This window comes from Felis catus, chromosome A2 (assembly GCF_018350175.1).
Source record: "Felis catus isolate Fca126 chromosome A2, F.catus_Fca126_mat1.0, whole genome shotgun sequence".
NCBI classification, from domain to species: domain Eukaryota; kingdom Metazoa; phylum Chordata; class Mammalia; order Carnivora; family Felidae; genus Felis; species Felis catus.
This window is the reverse complement of record NC_058369.1, coordinates 32,103,984-32,124,538: the sequence shown is the minus strand read 5'-3', so window position 1 is coordinate 32,124,538 and position 20,555 is coordinate 32,103,984. Positions and strand designations below refer to the sequence as shown.

At 41.3% G+C, this 20,555-nt stretch overlaps 1 protein-coding gene across 8 annotated transcripts in view; it reads left to right on the top strand.

Annotated features, from left to right (window-relative positions):
• ADAMTS9 (ADAM metallopeptidase with thrombospondin type 1 motif 9) overlaps positions 1 to 20,555 on the top strand; it is a 170,024-nt gene that overhangs the window by 59,285 nt on the left and 90,184 nt on the right. For all 8 annotated transcript variants that reach the window (XM_045051823.1, XM_006928919.5, XM_045051826.1 and 5 more), the window contains 7 exons: positions 4,499 to 4,665; positions 4,758 to 4,887; positions 5,501 to 5,627; positions 11,406 to 11,616; positions 12,115 to 12,279; positions 14,549 to 14,713; positions 17,743 to 17,862. In XM_045051823.1, coding sequence (XP_044907758.1) covers positions 4,499 to 4,665; positions 4,758 to 4,887; positions 5,501 to 5,627; positions 11,406 to 11,616; positions 12,115 to 12,279; positions 14,549 to 14,713; positions 17,743 to 17,862 — 1,085 coding nt within the window. The remainder of the gene's footprint in view (positions 1 to 4,498; positions 4,666 to 4,757; positions 4,888 to 5,500; positions 5,628 to 11,405; positions 11,617 to 12,114; positions 12,280 to 14,548; positions 14,714 to 17,742; positions 17,863 to 20,555) is intronic.

Genomic DNA, 20,555 nt, shown 5'->3' with positions numbered 1-20,555 from the left:
GTTGGCACGAGCCGGAGAGGAAGGCCGGAGACTTTGGGGAGGAGCCCCAGAATGGACCTGCAGTAGATGGTTGCTCTTTGAGTACGACCAAAACTGGATTATCGCTTAATTTACAGAACAGGCCTTGTGACATCTCATTTCCCCCGTTCTGGTGAAACATCAGCTGGGTAGCCAGCAGGCGACTTCCCTTGAAAGGACTGGGTGATTTTGCTGGCAGCACGTCCTGCCATCACCGTGTAAATGACCCACATTAGGAGGCAGCCTCGGGATGTCTGAGGGACCACGGAAACAACCTCGCCTCCAATCAGTGACCCATTGCAGCTCCTGCGTCTTGCATGGCCGGTGGATGTCACGTTGCAGAAGCTGCAGGGGAGACAAGGCTGTCAGAGGTTTACACTGACAGGGAAACGGTCATTTGCCTGGAAGCACTCTGTTCTCCTTGCCATAAATGTCAGGTCCGATCCATCACTCCTTCTTTTCAACGTCACTGATTGAGCACCTACTATGGGCCAGGACCTTTCCTGGGGTTATAAAAGTGCATTGTTCCATGGTCACTTGACTGGCAAAAACAATGACTTAAATTTTTTCAAATCTGTGGCTCACCATATTTGATTTCAACTTGTATGTTAGAGAAAGCATGCATGAATTCATTCACTCATTTAACAGACGTTCATTGACCTCGTCATTAGAAAATTTTAGTGGTTCACAGGCTCTGGAGACAGACTTCCCATGATTAGAAATCACCTTCCCTTGGGAAGGTATTTTAATAATATTTACATCATGCTTTTCCCATCCCTAAATTAGGCATCCGTAAAGATATGGTAAGAAGACAGCGCATATGAAGGCATCCTGATCGGACAGCAGCTGCAGCCGGTGTGCACTATCTTGTTTAATGTTTGTAACAATCCAGTAAGAAACCCATTAAACAGAGGAAGAAGTTGAGGCTTAGAGAGGTTATGTAACTTACCCAAGGTCACATAAACTTCTCAGAAAGTGGAAAGAGTTGGAATCGTTACTGTGGTCTGACTTCAGACCCTACACCCTTAACCCACTTCATTTTCCTACTCAGTGTAGAAAAACGTATGGCTGACTTAGGGATATGAATGGAAATTGAGGTTTATTGTTGGCAGTGAATAGTGTGGCTGGAAAGATAGGTTAAGATAAGATTGGCAAAGACCCAGGCAGGTTATGCTGAGTTTGAACTGCGTTGTATAGGTAGGGAGGATTATCAAAGGATTTGGGGTCAAGAAGAAGCCAAGATTTTGGAGGGTTTGTGTTTTTAAAAGTTTTTTTCCCCTGTCACCACATTCTTCCCAACCATTTCATATGAAGGTATCTCGTTCTTCCCTCAGGACCAACGTAGGGCTTATATGAGTGGGTAAGTAAAGTACTAGATTAGGGACAGAATTCAATGCACTTGATCAGTGACCCTAGAAAGAGTAGTTCTTGCATCAGTGTAGTGTCCAAATGACTGAACTCTGTGGGGTTTCCATGTCCAAGAAAACAAGGACCCTGGTGCCACTGAGCCACCAAGAATGTTCAGAGCCTCATCTCAGCCCTCAGGCATCTCCGCAAGGCCAACTTTCCCTAAACCCTCTACACCTACATACACACTGCTTCTGGCCTGCCTGGTAAAAGACAAGATATCACCTGCATCGGTGAAAGAGAGGTTAAAATCTGGCTAATGCCTAAGACAGCTCGGCTCTCCATCCCACAACCAAGATCAACGTCACTAACGTGATGCTGAGGCATGACCTCACGAATCGTGTGCTGCATAGTTTCTGGAGCAGCTGGGATAAATTGGTTGACATTGGCACCCGGGATGAAACCTACCTGCTGCCCGAGTTAAATTTCCACATGCCTTTTATTCACTTAAATACACGGCCTGTGCATGTCGATTCTCTCCCTACTGAGATTTACTAATTGTGCACCACTTATAAAAGGTAAGAGGGCCTTTTTCTGATATTTTGTTCGGGGCGAAATATTTAATAGCTCTGATTTATTGAGTGCCTGTTTCATGTCAAGCCCAATACTCAGAAGGATTCATTATTCCAGGAGTAGTAGAACTGAAAAAAAAATTAAGTGGTACTTACAACCAAAATTGTATAATAAATACTAGGGGGGGAAAGATATGATTGAGATTTTCTCTTGAGAAATTAATCAAGTAGTATAAAGATAAGTTTGTTTTTTCTTACATTCAATAAAATTATATTTTCATGTCAATCATGCCCAGGGTTTTAGATGATAAGATAAAGCAATTGATAAATATTCCTACCTAAGTTTTCCAGTTAAATTACGTGCTAGCAGAGTAGTACATTCTTTGCTTAAATTTGTTTGAATTTCACAGAAAAATCTGAAAAGGAGTTATTTTTATAAAAGCTTTCTGGAACTGGGGAACCTAGGTGGCTCAGTCAGTGACACATCTGACTTCGGCTCAGGTCATGATCTCACGGTTTGTGAGTTGGAGCCCCGCTTTGGGCTCTGCGCTGATAGCTTATAGCCTAGAGCCTGCTTTGGATTCTGTATCTCCCTCTCTCTCTGTCCCTCCCTCTCTCTCTCAAAATGCATGAACATTTAAAAAAGATTTTTAAAGCTTTCTGGGGCTTTATTCACTTTCTCAATAGTCTGTCTTGCACTTGGACTTAGGTAAATGATTTCTTCTGAAGCAGCTGTCATCTTATCTTCTCTGTCCACTTTATTTAATTTCCCTAAGTTTGTAAGTGGTCTAACTCCATCAAGCTCTCAGTTGGCCAATATTTTGGACAATATGACTTTTCTTGCTTTTCTGATTTTTTCATCTTTTTCAAGATGTGCAGTAGATCCAGTCATTCTTTCCAAAAACAAAGTATTTATTGATGGGGTACCATGTCCTCTTTTTGAAGCTAGATATAGCAGTGCATAAAGGGGTCCAGAAATCATTGCCCACATGGGGCTCACATTCTTGTTTGGGGAGAGAGAGGATAAAGTGTTATGGAAGAAAATTAAGGGCAGGGGAAAGGTATGGGAAGTATGGAATCTGTGTGGTAGTGGGAGGGGGTTGCAGTTTTAAAAAGAATGATCCAGAAAGGTATATTACTTATCTTTTATTGCATAACAAGTTATCTCAAGACTTTGTGGCTTAGAAAGCAACTGCCTACTATATGCCAGTATCTGTGTGTCAGGAAATTGAAAGCAGCAGAGCTGGGTGTTTCTGGCTTGGTCTCTCATGAGGTGGCAGTTAAGACTTCATTTAGGGCTGTGATCACATCCAAAAGCTTGACTGGGGCTGATGGCTCCATTCCAAAATGCCTCATTCAGATGCTGTTGCTAGAAGGCTCTAGTTGGTTTTTTTTTCTTTTTCTTTTTTTTACTTTTCTTTTTTTTAATTTATATCCAAATTAGTTAGCATATAGTGCAACACTGAGTTCAGGAGTAGATTCCTTAGTGCCCCTTACCCACTTAGCCCATCCCTCCTCCCACAACCCCTCCCCTTAACCCTCTGTTTGTTCTCCATATTTATGAGTCTCTTATGTTTTGTTCCCCTCCCTGTTTTTATATTATTTTTGTTTCCCTTCCCTTATGTTCATCTGTTTTGTCTCTTAAAGTCCTCATATGAGTGAAGTCATGTGATATTTGTCTTTCTCTGAGTGACTAATTTCACTTAGCATATTACCCTCCAGTTCCATCCACGTTGTTGCAAATGACAAGATTTCACTCTTTTTGAAGGAGAAGGCTCTAGTTCTTTATAGGAACTCTCTCAGTGGGGCTGCTTGGATATTTTGACAACATGGAGGTTCAGCTAGCTTCTCCAAAGCCAGAGAATCAAGGAAGACTTCCCCAATGCCTAAGACCTGGCCTTGGAAGTCACAGTCTGTCATTTCCTCATAATCGCAGTGATTACACAGTCAGTGTTATTCCATGTAGGAGAGGACGACACAGGGTGTGAATATCAGGAGGCGGGGATCATTGGAGCCATATTGGAGGCTGGCTACTCTACTAGACCTCAGTAAAAAAGTGACACTTAAGCATCATGTTGGCCATGAATTTTCAGATTTCAGTATCTGTGAAAGAAGACTAACAAAGATTCAACAGGCTCAACTAATCCTAACAGAAAATAGGGATATTTGCATGGGAATTGATTTTGTAATGTTCAGTTCATTAGTACATATTTTCAAATCATGAGACTTTTGCTTCCACCAGTAATCCTATAATGTAGGGCTTGTATATCAAACGCCATGCTAATAAGACCCATATATTATATTTCAGTAATATAATTACAGGGTCAGGTGTTTTAATCTCCATTTTAGAGATAAGGAAATGGATCCTGAGAGAGGGAAAGTGAGTTCCCAAGGCCATGGAGCTGGCAAATGGCAAAACTAAGTTTTGAGTTCATCCTGTCTGGCTGAAAAGTCTATATTCTTTGCACTCTGACTCTCTGCCTATCAGAGTGTTATTTCATAATTCAGACCACTGTGAGTCATTGGCAGAAAATCAGTGAATTCTCGTTTTTCATCTACAGCTTTATCAAGCAGTAAAGGTGAATTCTTGCTAAATGGAGACTTCGTGGTCACAATGTCTAAAAGGGAAATCCGCATTGGGAACGCTGTGATAGAGTACAGCGGGTCCGACAATGTCGTGGAAAGAATTAACTCCACAGACCGCATCGAACAAGAACTTTTGCTTCAGGTAAAAACTTGGCCATGAGCCCACCACCCTTTCCTTCCACTTGGAATCACCAGACCTGCAAACATCGTCTCCATTTTGTCCACTTGTCCCAGGTGTTGTCGGTGGGAAAGTTATACAACCCTGATGTGCGCTATTCGTTCAATATTCCAATTGAAGACAAACCCCAGCAGTTTTACTGGAACAGTCACGGGCCCTGGCAAGCCTGCAGCAAACCCTGCCAAGGTATCTACTTTTCGGTTGTGTTTTGGGGATTTGAGCTGTTTTTTGTTTCTTTTTATTTATTGTTTGTTTTTTTGGAGGCAGCCAAACACATGTGATCTATAAAACTCTATCTGCACGCATTCTCAAATCTCCTTTCCCTGCATCTTTCTGGTTATTTTTAGCTGGCAAGTTGAGCTTTTTAAGGGTTTCGGGATTTGTTGGCTTTCCTCTTTTTAAGCGATTCATATACATTGTGAAGCCAAGAAAGTCAGTTCTGCCACTTTGATTTTCCAGAGACATGGAGTTAGTAGTCATATTACGTGTCATTCATCTTGTTTCCTGTTGCCTAAATTGGGGGTTAGCAGACTACAGCCAGTGGGCCAAATCCAGCCTGCTACCTGCTTTTATAAATAAAGTTTTATTGGAATGCAGCCACACCTATGGGTACATATTGTTTATGAATGGTTGCTTTTGTCCTATCATGGCAGAGTGGAGTAGTTGTCACAGAGGTCATAAGGCCCACAAAACCAAAAATATTAACTAATTAGCCCAGTACAGAAAATGTTTGTCAGTCCCTGGGCTAAGTAGTTTATAGAATGGGTGCTTTTCTCTGATTGTTTTCTTCCTTGCCTAGGGGAGCGGAAGCGCAAACCCGTTTGCACCCGGGAATCTGATCAGCTTACGGTTTCTGATCAAAGATGTGACCGGCTGCCCCAGCCAGGACCCATTACTGAACCTTGCGGCACAGACTGTGACCTGAGGTGAGGCTGGTGTTTGCTTATGGTCTTTACTATGAGCAGTGAGGGTCTTGTAGGGGAAGGAACGGAAGGAAGAGACAGTGGTGTTTAGTTCCTCTTCCCTTCCTTGTGTTTCTGTGAAATAAGCTTCAGCCAATTTTCCATCCCTCTGAAACCAATTATCCAAGACATATGCCTGCGGATTTCCTGTCCTTCTCCTAAGAATTAAAAATAGCTAATAGAGTATGGCACTTGCCAAAAGAAGTTCTCATTTGACTTTCACAACTCAGTGCATAGGTATTGTTATGATCGAATCACATCTTACGTAAAAGTTTGGTATGAATGTCAACAGAAAAGGGGGAAATGTCATTTCTCAGAGCACCCGTATGATGTTCTCTATACACCCAGAGTGTGTATCACCCAGTAGAAAAAATCGTATGCATATGAAAGTTGCAAGGCACTAACAAGAACGTCATGGAAGCAACTAGAAGGAACTATAGCTAGAAGATATCTAGATATTGAAAATACTCTGTATTGTATTTAAGAAAATAGGAAACCTGAGGCAAGAAATAGTGAATGGGTACAGAATTCTAAAGCTTTCTCATTGACCCGCTAGGTTGACTGTGTCAGGTTTGGAATATTAAAATAGCCTGTGTAATCTGCATGTCAGTTAAATGCAGGTAACAGAAGTTGATGCTTTAATTCTCCTTTTACAGAACAGAAATTATCAGTGTGGAGTGGTGTGGGAAATTGTTAGGATCTTACCATTTGGAAGTGGCAAAGTGAATATCTAAGCATTTTGCAGCTTCTTTGCCATGGTGCCAAATCTGATCAAATGATATTGGCGGCCTATAGTGCTGGAGTGAAGATTGTAAGGCCCTCTTGAGGCTCTGAGAGAAAAGAGGAGTGCTGTGATCAATTAGTAATGTCTGTCACTAGAGTAGGTGGGGGGTGCCACAGCGTGAGTGCCACATCTTTGCCAGGCCTGACCTGGTGGCTTTGACTTCAAAATCCAGACTCTCTCCACCCCCACTATACTTATGCCTACCCAGCAACAGTTACCTGCTTGTTCAGTGAGCAGTGAGCTTGTTGCAAAGCATTGACAAGCCATTATAGAAAGAGAAAACCCAAGACATTAAAAGGCAGACATTGGCACTCTGCGATATTAATTCTTGTTATAGGTAATGTACTTATAAACCCATTGCTTCAGCCAGTTGAGTTGATTTAGTTGAATTAGAGTTAAGATCTTTTCAGAAAAATAATTAGTTAGCTATTTGCTGAACTGAATCACCAGTTTTTCCCATAGGGGAAAAACTATGAATTAGTAAGTAGATTCCCTGAGGTAGAGCTTCAATAAATTGAGAAAGGTGACATTTTCAGATTAGTCCTATATCAAATTATCACTGAAAATAATGATGTTCTATAATTAATAATTAATTAATATTAATAGTATATGTAGTATATAAGAATATTCTATGTAGCATAATATTATATGTAGCATATAAGAATATTAATTAGATCCTAATAGGAAAATATATAACTGTTAAAATAGTTTTTAGTAAATGGTTGATGATTATTATGTTCAGAGTAGTTACCACCCCAAATAATATTAATATCAATTGCTATTATGAATTACTATTAATTAATAATATTAACATTATTAGTATTAATAATTAATTAATATAATTAAGAATATTAGTGTTGATTACTGATTAATAATACTAATAATTATTAATAGTAATTTATATTAATATTATTTGGGGTGGTAACTACTCTGAACATAATCGTCAACCATTTACTAAGATATATTTTCCTATTAATAGAATATAATTAATATTCTTATGTGCTACATACAATCATATCCTATTAAAATAATTAAGGCTCTATTACTATCCTATTAAATTAATATAGGGCCGACATTAATATATGTCCTATGCAATTAATATTTTATTAATTCCCCCAAACAACATAATGACCTAAGAATTACAGTTAGCCTCCACTTTACAAATAAGGAAACGGGCTGAGAGAAGTTAAACAAAGTGCCTGAGGTCATACAACTATTAGTTGAAGTGGCAGGAGTCAAACGTGGTCTTTCACAACCTGGATTCTATACTCTTAAACCCTAGGAGAAAGCCATGTTAATTCAGTCACAATGATAAGGGTTACTCATTGATCTCGTTCTGTGAAGCTTTTCTACCTTTGCGCATAGAAACGGCTCCCAGGACTTCTGTGCCTCATCCCTGTCCCTTGACTGACTTGGATAAGTAAGGCACCAGCTGTCACTTCTCCACGAGCAGAATCACACTGGGACTGGTAGAGTCTCAGATGATGACAGCCCATGCTGTGGGACTCCTGCCCACAGCGCTGTAAGCACGCTCTTCTGTGGCAAGGAAGGCAAGTTTATACAAAGCATTTCAAGTCCTAGAATGTGACCTTAAGTAAATAAATTCTTTAAGAACCCTGCTGAAAGCCTACCTAAGGACCAACGCGAGGGTGGAGATGTTTGAGCAATTACTTCCAGAAATGAATATTCTTAACTTCAAATAGATTTAAAGCAAGCCACGATTTAGTTTGTGGTGTTGCTAGCGAATCACTGTTCTCCAGAGTTTCTCCTGCATTGGAAGCTTTCAGATGTAAAACAAAAATTAAAGCAAACTTTACAAAGTGAATGCGATTACAGGTAGCCTCAAGTCCATGAGACTTTTATGTAGAATGATACCAAAGATCTCAACTGGGTTTCTCCTCAAACTTTGTGTAATTGGCTTCTGCGGAGCTACATGATGCTTAGAACTTGGCTGCAGAATAAAATACCAAGGGTGGTAGTTATAATGATAACAGCTACTCTTCTTGAAGGCCTGGCTTGTGTATTAAATGCTATTCATGTTGTAGCTTATTTATCGTTTCGAGTAGTCCTGTAAATTGGACCCAGTTTCCCCCCATTTTGCAGATGAAGAAACTGAAGCTTGGTGAGGTTGAGTCACCTGTCTGGGTGTTGGAAACACCTGGGTGTTGGAGCTCACGTTCACACCCAGGTATAACTTCATAATACCCAGGTCAAACCAGAGCTTAAAGTCTCTTCATTTCATAAAGTAGGTGTGTCAAAGGTGCTATTGTAAATTCCCCATTTGGAGTAAGCCACCTTGTTTTAATACTTTAAAAAAAAAAAGTACTTAATTCTACAGAAGTAGAGGAGGAGGCATAGCAGCTCTGGGAACAGGCTTGGGTGATAATAGGACCTCTGGCTGATCAAAGAAAAGAAAGTGAAGGAACTGCAGTCCTGCCTACCCTTGCCACTATACAGGTGCATTCTCGCATCTGAAATTAAATAGATCGTGCTTCCTTGTCAGCACTCAGACTCATTCCTTCCTGAATGTTATAGACTGTCGGGAAAATAAAGTTGTTCGCTGAAAAATGTACAAAAATATATACCAAGCCCCAGCAAAGGTGTTTTGTCTTTCTTCTCTCTGTGAACCTGTCATTTCATCGTGGTTCATACTAATTATTGCTGAATGTTTGTGGAAAACATTGAAAGACTGGGGAGAGGACTGTTACTGATGGATCAAACTCTAAATAGTTTTTCCCGAAGCATGTTTGTGGAACACGAGTTCCACGAGATGATTTGTGGAGAACCAGTATGCGTGAGGAGCCTTACCAACTGTCTCCTCCCGTGTGGAAATGCATCATGTCAGTTAACACTTGGAAGGCCCTGAGAAAGCCCTGAAATACAGAAACCTGCTTAAATCAGTAGTTCCCAAATTGATTCCTAGTTTTATTTACTTCACAGCCGCCGGCACACCCACGGAGGCATATACATTTTTTGGTTTCCCCTTATAATAAACACTTTGCCTCTCTGAAATATAGTCATAAAATGATTTGTCACATGAAATGACCCAAATGAATTCAAAACACTCAAGCTGAGACCACCTTCCAGGGAGAGAATATGAAGCGGATGACCGCATTTTGAAAAGAACTTTCCTAAGGCCATGCTGTAACATTTCCGCAGTCTCTTCCAGCTTCTCTGTTCAAATTCCAGGGATTGTGTGAATATCAGTGAGACTTACTACACTTGACCTACGGGTGTATTGTTTTTTGTGGGGGGCTGGGGGGTAGGGGCAGGACTCCTACCTCCCTTACCCGGGATAAGCTTTCTACGAGAAAATGGTGATGAAGGCAGAGAGAAGGTAGCCAAGAATCAAAGAGCAGATGAAAGTTCCAGATGCCTCTGTTGAATTGGACCACATTTTTGCCTCACTTCCTCAGGGAAGTGAGAGTTTGCCCAGATTAAACTTTGACAGGATGAGATAAAGCTTTGTTTTACAATCCCTCATTTAACATGTTCCGGTGAGAACAAAATCCCAAAATACTGTGTCACTCTAACGGAAAATCTCAGTAGCCCACTTTATATGCCAAACGTAAAAGTTGGTCAACTCTGACCTACTTTTAAGCATTTGTGAGAAACTCCAAGATAAGCGTGTGGCCAGTGCTCATTGTTTTCCAGCCCTGCCCCTGGACAGGTGTGGATGGAAGAATTCTTCAGGCTCCCTGTATTGGGCAAACCACCCAATTTTTCTGAGGAGACAATTAACAAGAGTTCATTCAAATGAAGAATGTAAAGAAATTATCCTTTTTTGATTACTAAATTGAACCAACAACCTACCTTTTAAGCTTATTTATTTATGCTCTTCTATTCAGTTTAGGATTTTTTTTTTTTTAATTTAAGCACTGACTGTGTTTGGGGGGCATTTAAGAATAACTCAATTCCTCAGCACACACAGAGTACATCTTGCGTCCCAAGAAAGGCTCATTAGAGGTATTAGGGGTACAAAGATGATAAAGATTTGTCGATTCAATTCTAAATTTAAAAGTATATAATCATGGGGCCAGGAGGGATGAATAGATGAAGAACAGAATTTTTAGGTTTTTTGTGAAAATATTCTATAATATGATAGTGATGGATACATGTGATTTTACATTTGCCTAAACCTATGGAACATGTAACACCAAGACTAAGCACTCGTGTAAACTATGGATTTGGGGTGGTGCTGATATGTCAGTGTAATTGATTATAACACATGCACCCTCTGTGGGTAGAATGTTGATACTGGGGAGGGTATGCATGTGTGGGGGCTGGTGCATATGGGAAACCTCTGTACCTCCCTCTCTGTTTTGCCGTGGACCTTAAAGCTGCTCTAAAAAAGTAAGTCTTTTAAAAAAATTGTATAATTAAACTATGTAGACTATGGTCCATGTCTAAAAGGAGCTTAGTCTTTATTCACAGTAACGTATACAGAGTTCAGCACACTTGAAATTCACAGTTACCCTCCAACTATCCGTGCCTTTATTAAGTCACAGGATATTCACTAAACACTTTTCAGCCTGGCCCCTATGAAGGAGGCTTTCTCGGGAGAGTTTCCAACAGTGGTTGTCTATTAGAAGCAGCCTTCTTGAGAAATGAAATGCTGAGTTGCATGAGCCTTTTAAATACAAAATTGCTTTTTTTTGCTCTGCTGAATTCCAATGTTTTCCTCTTTTTGGTTGCTTGAACTTCAGATTGACTGAAGGGAGAATCTTCACAAAGATGGCACCTCTGACTTCCACTCTGACTTCCATGTACATTGGCAGCCATGAAAAATACATGGATATGTTGGTTTAAAATTGGATTTCAGTAGCTGACTGTGGCTTTGGGTTTCGCGGTATTTGAGTTAAGGAAGAAAAAAGAACTCAATTTTTCCGCCGGCTGACTATAAATGGGACATACATATTTAACAGAAATGTTGGTTTCTCCCCATTATTTATGCATAGGTGGCACATTGCCAGCAGGAGTGAATGTAGCGCCCAGTGTGGCTTGGGTTACCGCACACTAGACATCTACTGTGCCAAATATAGCAGGCTAGATGGGAAGACCGAGAAGGTTGACGACAGTTTTTGCAACAGTCACCCCAAACCAAGCAACCGGGAAAAGTGCTCAGGAGAATGTAACACGGGTGGCTGGCGCTATTCTGCCTGGACTGAAGTAAGTCGGTTCTCACTCGATGAGCGTCTTCTTGGATGCTAAGTCTGAGTAGTTAATGATGGCTGATCAACTAATGGATTAGTGAGGGCTGCATTGAGAAACCCCCATTTAGACTTTCTATCTACATTGATTTATAATGCCTGACCTCATTCTGCAGAAAAGAGTACCATGATCAATTTGTAATGTTTGATTATATGACATTGACCATGGCACGTGGAAAACCGGGGGCAGTGGAACAACTCATCCAATCCCCTTTTCCATACCCCGCAAACCGTTTCCAAATTTCTTTCCCTGTGTCCGTTTACTAATACTGAGTTCAGTATGAACTTGGTAAATAAATTGATAACATGAACAGATGCTCCCCAAATCACCACTAGAATTGGGATGGGTGGGTGGGTGTTTCTTAAGGGCCGGAGGAGACACACGGCAAAGCCAGGATCTTGACCATGCTGGATAGGAAACTTAGCAGTGGTTTCATTTCGCTCATTTTCCTTTCAGTGCTCCAAAAGCTGTGATGGTGGCAGCCAGAGAAGAAGGGCGATTTGCGTCAACACCCGCAATGATGTACTGGACGATCGCAAATGCGCACATCAAGAGAAAGTCACCATTCAGAGATGCAATGAGTTCTCTTGTCCACAGTGGAAGTCAGCAGACTGGTCAGAGGTAAGATAAGAGGACTCTTATTTACTCAGGTCATCTGTGGTACCTTGAGTCTCTGCGGCTCAGTGCAACCTAAACCTGCTGCACCTTTCTGCCCCCTACCCCGGAGGAAGCAACTGTGGTTCCCCATCTGCCCCATGGCTGCTGTACAGGATGTGACTGGTCCACTGGTGACCTCAGAGGCATGGTGGGTTTGGCCGGATCACCCACTGTGATAGCTTCTGTTGGTGATTGTGAAGTTCCTGCGTCTTACCTTTCCTCCTCTTTGAGCCCCTGCTAAATCATTGTAAAAGAAAACAAGGGCTTTGTTCATCCGAAATCTGTGCTGGCTTAGAACTGAAGTTAAAAAGAAAAAGAAACAAAAGAGGTTTTCTACGTTCTCGTCTGTGAAATAAGATCATTCGACCCCAGTAAGTAACCTATTGGACTCACCCATCCAGTTGCTAGTGGAAAACTTAGAAAAGAAAGGACTAGTTGAGGGTTCCAGACTTTTGCCTGTCTCATCCCTTACCTGATGAAGCAAAAGGCAAAGCCTCATTGCTTAGCACAGGTGGCCCCAGGACAGCAAGAGAAAGAAGGAAGAGCCTTTTTCTTGCTTTTATGGTGCGGTATTAACACTCACTATTAACCCAGACCAGTGAGAGTCTCACCAGGCAGGTGACTGCCTCCGTCTTCCTTTATGGGAGCAAGGGGAAAGGAGAGCAGAAGTTCCCTTACTTGGGGCCAAGTCAGGAATGTGGGGAAAGAGGTTTCCCTGAACAACTTCTGTGCCCATTTTCTTATCTCAACCATGTGAGCACGGTATTAACTGTTTCCTTTCAACAGCAAATCAAATACGAACCTTAAAAGGATATCATAGATGCCCCTGAAATGGCTGAGAGTGAGCGCATATGATTAACAGTGTCTGATCCCTGCACAAGTTAACAACAAACCCACTGTTTTTGTTCTGTTAACAAGCTGCCTTAGCTTAAACTCCAGTGTTTGGTTTTAAAAAGATGAAAGAAGGTAGTGGGTTAAAGTTTTACTTAGATAGCTAATGATAGCTAAAGGACCACTTCAAATCGAGTAACCAACCTTTGAAAGAATACTTGGTAAAATGGAGGTAGGGGGATGCTAACTATATATTCAGGATGATGCAACATTCCTTAGCTTAAAAAACTGGGAAGAAAACAGCAAAATGTTAATAATGATTATCCCTGGGTAGGGAGATTTTTTTTTTAATCATTATAGTTTTCTCTCTTCTGTTTTTCTGTATTTTTCAAATGTTCTACAATGAGCATTTGATAAGGATGATATTTAACATTTATTAAATGAACATATGGTAAGCACTTTATTTGGATTTTTTCGGTTAGTTTTCACAATTCTTTGCATTGGACACTACTGTTATCCCCATTGTGCAAATGAGAAAACTGAGGTACGGAGACATCACGTGCATTGGTACCTATAGCTGTTTGTGTGGGAATGAAAACCCAGGCTGAGCCCCGCACCTAACTCCTGTGCTAGGAAACCATGAATGTTGTTTTTCAGTACAGATGGTCCCCGACTTACAATGGTTCAACTTCGCAATTTTTTTTTAACTTTACAATGGTGTGAAAGCAATACACATTTCGTCAAAATTGTTCTTTGAATTTTGAATGTGGATCTCTCCCCGGGCTGGCTGTCTGTGGTCCATACTCTCTGGTGAAACTGGGCAGCCATGCAATCAAAACCATATGAGGGTCAACAGTGGATGTATCCACAACCATTCTGTCCCTGCACAACAGCTTTATTTTTCACTTTCAGGACAGTATTCAGCAAATTACATGAGATAGCCAACACGTTATTATAAAAGGGGCTTTGTGTTAGACGATTTTGCGGAACCGTAGGCTCATGTAAGTGTTCTGAGTACGTTTTAAGGCAGGCTGGGCTACGCTATGATGTTCCGTAGGTTGGGTGTATTAAGTGCATTTTCAACTTAGGATATTTTCAACTTACGATGGGTTTACCTGGATGTAAGCCCATCGTAGGTCGGGGAAGTTCTGTATCTCGTGGCGTAGTGCTGTGCCGAGTTCATTCTGTGCTTGATACCGTCCAGAGCCTTTATCAATACAGAAGGAGTGAATGAATGAGTGAATGAATGAACGCGTGAACGAGAGAAAAATGAGCCGTGCCGTATTTACAAATTGCTGTGGGAGAAAGCGCATCTGTTCCTCCTGATTACCCGTGAATAATCCCTGGGAACCACAACACATTGTTCAGAAACACCCCCGATTGTCTGTGCTTTTTATTACAGTGCCTGGTCACCTGCGGAAAAGGACATAAGCACCGCCAGGTCTGGTGTCAGTTTGGGGAAGATCGATTAAACGATAGAAGCTGTGACCCTGAGACCAAGCCAGCCTCCATACTGACTTGTCAGCAGCCAGAATGTGCGTCCTGGCAGGCGGGTCCCTGGGGACAGGTATTTTGAACGATAAAAGTTCTTAACTACATTCTTTCCTTCTTATCTGGAGAGGGCTTGCAGAGGGGCATTCCGGTGGTGGGGATTTAACTGCTGTGTCTCGTGACTTGCACTGGACCTCCATGGCGCCACATCGAGCGCAAGACGCACTGCAGCCATTCTGCCCCAGGTCTGGGGATTGCTGCTCTCCCCGCTGGAGCTGGTTATTCCCTTTGTAGATACGCGTGCAAGTCTTCGTGCACAGATTCCCACCAGATCTCCTGTCTGGCGGATGTTAATCTTTTTTTTTTTTTTTAATGTTTATTTATTTACTTTTGAGAGAGAGAGAGCACGTGTCAGCAGCGTAGGGGCAGAGAGAGAGAGAGGGAAAGAGAGAATCTCAAGCAGGCTCCGTGCTGTCGGCACGGAGCCCGATGCGGGGCTGGAACCCACGAACTGTGAGGTCATGACCTGAGCCGAAACCAAGAGCTGGGTGGGTGACTGAGCCACCCAGGTGCCCCCTGATGTTACCGTCCGGCATGCGACTGTGGGTTGCTACGGAATGGGGTCCAGTGCCTTTGGCAGGGGGTTCTGGACCGGGATTTGGAAGGGATGTTTTGGCTCCCGTGTCACGGTTCCAAAGCTCACCTCTCATAAACCAGTCAGACACTTCATACAGAATGAGCGTGATCAAAAGTTGCAGAATCATCTCGCTGTGAAAGAATCTTTCCCATCCCCTAGTGTGTCGGTTCCACAGTCTGAACCTGAGCTATTCTTAAAGGAGAGAGTGGAAGTCTCCCTTGGGCTCACATCTGAGAAGCCACTGCTCTTGAAATGAAGTCCTTCCCAATATAGAAGCAAAAGCATTCTGGGTACTATTTAAGTAGCACTCCAAGTTCCCGAGAGAAGCGAAACAGCTGTCTGCTGTCACTTATGCAATCTCCTGAAGAATAACTCTCCCTCCCCGCCCCCCTGCCCAGCCGCAACCAGTCTTCTCGTTTATGTCTTCATTTCCAAGATGCATGCAATAAATGAGAGCAGCTTTATGACTACCCCCTTACAATTTTTATGAACCTGATGTTCTTCTGAACCCTCCTGTGGTACAGCATCGCCAGTCGGAATGGCTGATCATATCTGATTACACTAACAAGGAGAGTCTCTTACACTCCTAAATCCAGCCTCCTTTTTGTCCACATCTGCGTAGCTCTTAGGGAACGAGAGAAAGAGAGAGGGAGAAAGAGAAGCCAGCTCAGAGTCACTGAGAAGATTTGAGTATAACATCTTTTACAACTGATCGGTGTCTTTTTTATCCATGTCTACACCAAACCATCAGCGCACCAAGCCACGTTTCTGTGCTTCTTTCTTTTCTGTGGCTACTTAATTTTCCTTTATGCAGATGAACCGTATTTGTGTATCCATTCACACCAAGCTGGACATTTGGGTTGTTTGTACCTTTTGGCTATTAGGAATAGTGCTGAGATGAATATTCACGTACGAGTATTTGTTTTAGTACCTGATTTCGGTTCTTTTGGGTGTATCCCAGGAGTGGTATTGCTGGATCGTATGGGAAGCCTGTTTTGCTCTCTTTAACTGCCAGTTTTGCACAAACCCGTACCGTATTACATTCCTACCAGTAATACACAAGGGTGCCATTTTCTGTATTCCATCCCTTTTTAATTATGCTTATTATATTCCCCCTTTTACATTATGGCTCTTGGTGGGAGTAAAGTAGCATCTCGTTATAATTTTGATTTGGCATTTCCCTAATAACAAATGATATTGAGAGTCTTTTCGTGGGCTTTTTGGACATTTGTGTATCTTCTTTGGAGAAGTGTCTATTCACGTCCTTTGCCCATTTTTTAAAAGTTTGTAATTATGGTTAAAAAAACCACATAACAGGGGCGCCTGGGTGGCTCAGTCGGTTAAGTGTCCGACTTCGGCTCAGGTCACGATCTCGCGGTCCGTGAGTTCAAGCCCCGCGTCGGGCTCTGTGCTGACTGCTCAGAGCCTGGAGCTTGTTTCAGATTCTGTGTCTCCCTCTCTCTCTGACCCTCCCCCCGTTCATGCTCTGTCTCTCTCTGTCTCAAAAATAAACGTTAAAAAAAAATTTTAAAAAACCCACATAACATCAAATTTACCATCTTAACCATTTTTAAATGTACAGTTTAATCGTTCTTCTTTTCCCATTTTTTAATGAGGTTGGCTTTTTGTTGTTGAATTGTAGTTGCTCCTTATAGTGTAGATTTTAACCCTTCATCAGACATATGATTTACAAATAATTTCCCCAATCCCATGGTGGTTGCCTTTCCACTCCGCTGGTGGTGCCCAGTGGTACAGAAATTTTTAACTGTGATAAAATACAACTTGTCTTGTTTTTTCTTTTGTTCCCTGTGCTTGTGGTAGAATATCCAAGAAATCATTATCCAAGAAAGTTCCGTGTCGTGGAGCTTTTCTATTACCTTTTATTCTAAGAGTTTTATAGTTTTACCTCTTAGGTTTAGGTCTTTGATCTATTTAGGGTTGATTTTTATAAATAGCATGAGGTAGGAGTCCAGCTTTATGCTTTTTCATATAGACAGCCAGTTGCCCTCAAAGTATTTGTTAAAGAGACTATTCTTTCCCCCTACTGAAGGGTCTTGGCATCTTGGTTAAAAATCACTTGGCCATAGATGTCCAGGTTTATCTCTGGACTCAATTCTATTCCATGAGTGTATATAACTATCCTTATGTTAGTACCACACTGTTTTGGTCACTGTAGCTTTGTAGTGAGTGTTGAAATAGGGGTATATTGAGCCACAGGCAAGGGGTTGAACCCCTACACATAGAATTTCAATGGGAGATGGAAAGAATTCCAACCATCAAAGTGATAATCGTTGAATATAATTTGTGCAGAGCAGGACTGCCCACGTTAACCTAGGTTCTTTGGGTGCTAGCCTTCTGCTCCACTATGATGGAACTACTTTTTTTCTTATAGGACGTCATGAGGAAAGTTAGGGAAAGAGAAAATTTGCTAACGTGTGCGTCCCTTTTGTTGTATTTCTTTCCCTCAGTGCAGTGTCACTTGTGGACAAGGATACCAGCTGAGGGCAGTGAAGTGCATCATTGGGACTTACATGTCAGTGGTCGATGACAATGACTGCAATGCAGCCACTAGACCAACTGATACCCAGGTGAGTCTCCTTTTTCCAGCCCAGTGATTGGCTTTGGGCAGTAGGATGCCAGAATTTCCCAGTGGTTCAGTGAGAATGGAAGTGCTCTAATGGGTAAGTGTGTAGGTAGAGTAACCAGATGATTAAGTAAATGGTCCAGATGTACCTGTTGGCTACATTTTGAATCTAATATTTGGACATACAAGTTTCATTCTTCTCTGGTTATTTGAAGTGTAGGTAGGTCTGATTCTGATTTTTCATTGGCTAGCAAATGTTGATTGTTTGGTCTTGTTTTCTTGAGCTCAGAGGGTTTTTTTTTGTTTGTTTGTTTTTGTTTTTGTTTTTTTTTTTTTAGTGGTTTTAACGTAGGGCTGAGCAAATAGTGTTATATGTTCAGGCAGCAACGTGCTAGAGCTGGCTCGTACCATCTCACAGGAGCGGATTGGTGAATGTTCAGGAATGTTGCGAGCTAGTTGCTAAATGTAGACACTAGTAAAAATTGAAAATATAAGCCTATAATTAAGTAGATGATATTTCAACAAAGCAGATAAATACTCAAAACTCACATTTTTCCATTGCTTGACTACATTTTACTATTATCTGTGCCCTTGAGGTTATTTACATTTACAGGTGTGTCCATGTGGTGGGAATATTACATAATGGTAAGCTATTGCACATCTCTTCCCAAGTCTGTGTTCATCGACATCAAGCTGGTAATTTGAAATTGGCTGTGGTGAGAGTATTTACACCACAGGAATCAGCCAATGCCATAATTGAGGGTTAATTGATTGTTTTTAGACTTAAGAAAGTGATGGAGAAAATGATACTCATATGCAATCTACATTATGTTTAAAAGAGTCTTCTGTCTTCAGCTGTTACATTGGAAATAACACATACAAATATCAAGGAAATATTCTTCCGGTATTTGGACATTATTGTCTGATTCGGCGTAGAAGTCATTCACGTCATTGGTAGATGAAGTTCTGACATAGATCTTGTTTGTTCCACTTTCTCCTTACTCTTCAACATAAACAAAATAGCAGCTCTCATTCATGTTTGAAGTGCACTCATTCAGCAGTTACAACCATATTTTGGCAACAGATTCAAGAATTCAACAAAAATCAGCGACAGGATTCTGTGAGACTCAACTGGCTACGTGGAATTTAAAAGAAAGCATTGTATATTTTATTACTATATGTAAATTGTGTACTATACAGCCTTTTTATCAGTAAACTTTGTGATAACCAAACAAACATATGTATACATATATAGGTGTATATGGGCATGTAATATGTGTGTGTATACATGTAAATGCATTTCTACAAACACACATGCACTCCTTTTTTCTCAAGAGAGCCAGCTGACCATTACTGCCACTACTTCCTCTTTATGGGCCATGATTTTAGCATCATTTATGGGAAGAGACTATGTAAAGAGAAGACTTGGGTTTATACGTCAGTTTTGCTAATTGCCGAAGACAGGATTTGAACCCTGACCGTGCCCAGAGCTCACGCTCTAAGGCCCCCTTTGGCCAATGCGCTGATTCCATTCTGAGGGCCCTCATTCTGTCTGCGTCAAAAAATACAGGAATATGGCAGTGTTGTCCATGTTGTCACTGATCGATGATAAAATACCACTTGTGACTTGTGTCCCCTTTATTATTATTATTTTTTTTTTTTACTTTATTGAAATGCTCTAAACCACCACAGGCTAAATGCCTGAGAAATGTTAGCTATTCCATCTGAATAGTCATGAACTGAGGATTTAGCAACTCCCTTAGAGATTCAGAATACTCGTTTCTCTCTACATTATTCTGTAATATTCAGTGGAGTACAGGGCGGCTCCCACAGTTGAAGCATATGGACCATTTCTTCACTGTGGGAAAAGTTTCCTGTGGTTTTCTTTGGACCACCGGCAGAAGAATAGGCAGGGTCTGGAGCCAAGTAGCGGAATTTCCCCATTCAGTTTGTAAGCTCCCTAATGTCAGGCTCGGTCCCGAGCTCACCACACTTTGCACCATGCCTGGCACATTCAGTAATTTAATGGGTATGTATTTAATCAAAGAGTATTTGCTAAATTGTGAGCAAGTACGTACTTCTGTTTTCCCATCTGTAAACCTGAAAGTATTATCTACACACAAATAACCTCAATTCATTATAGGGATTTCCTCTGAGTGACTGAAGAGTGTTATTTATATACATTCCAGGCATTGGCATATTGAATAGACCTCTTATCTAGATTTGACCATCAGAATCTCGGGAGTTCTCTTTGGGTAAACCTAGAAAGCCAGTTCATGATTAGCAAATTCTGATTAGGAAATTAATTGAAATGTGAAAACAGAATTTGGTCTTTGGAATTTTTAAAAATTAACAACTGATATATTATTTTTTATTTTGGGAGAGAGAGACAGAGAGAGAGCAAGTCGGGGAGAGGGGCAGAGGGAGAGAGAAAAAGAATTTAAGCAGGCCCCATGCTCAGCGAGGAGCCCAATGTGGGGCTCGATCCCATGACCCTGGGATCTGACCTGAACCAAAATCAAGAGTTGGACGCTCAACAGACTGAGCCACCCAGGCACCCCAACAATTGACAATTTTGAAAGGATATCCTTTTCTTTCTTAACTTACGTGCCATTTTGCAATCGCTTTTTTTCTTTCCACATGAACAGGCAAATAAATATGATATTAACAATCACCAAGTAAATCCCTGCCCTATAT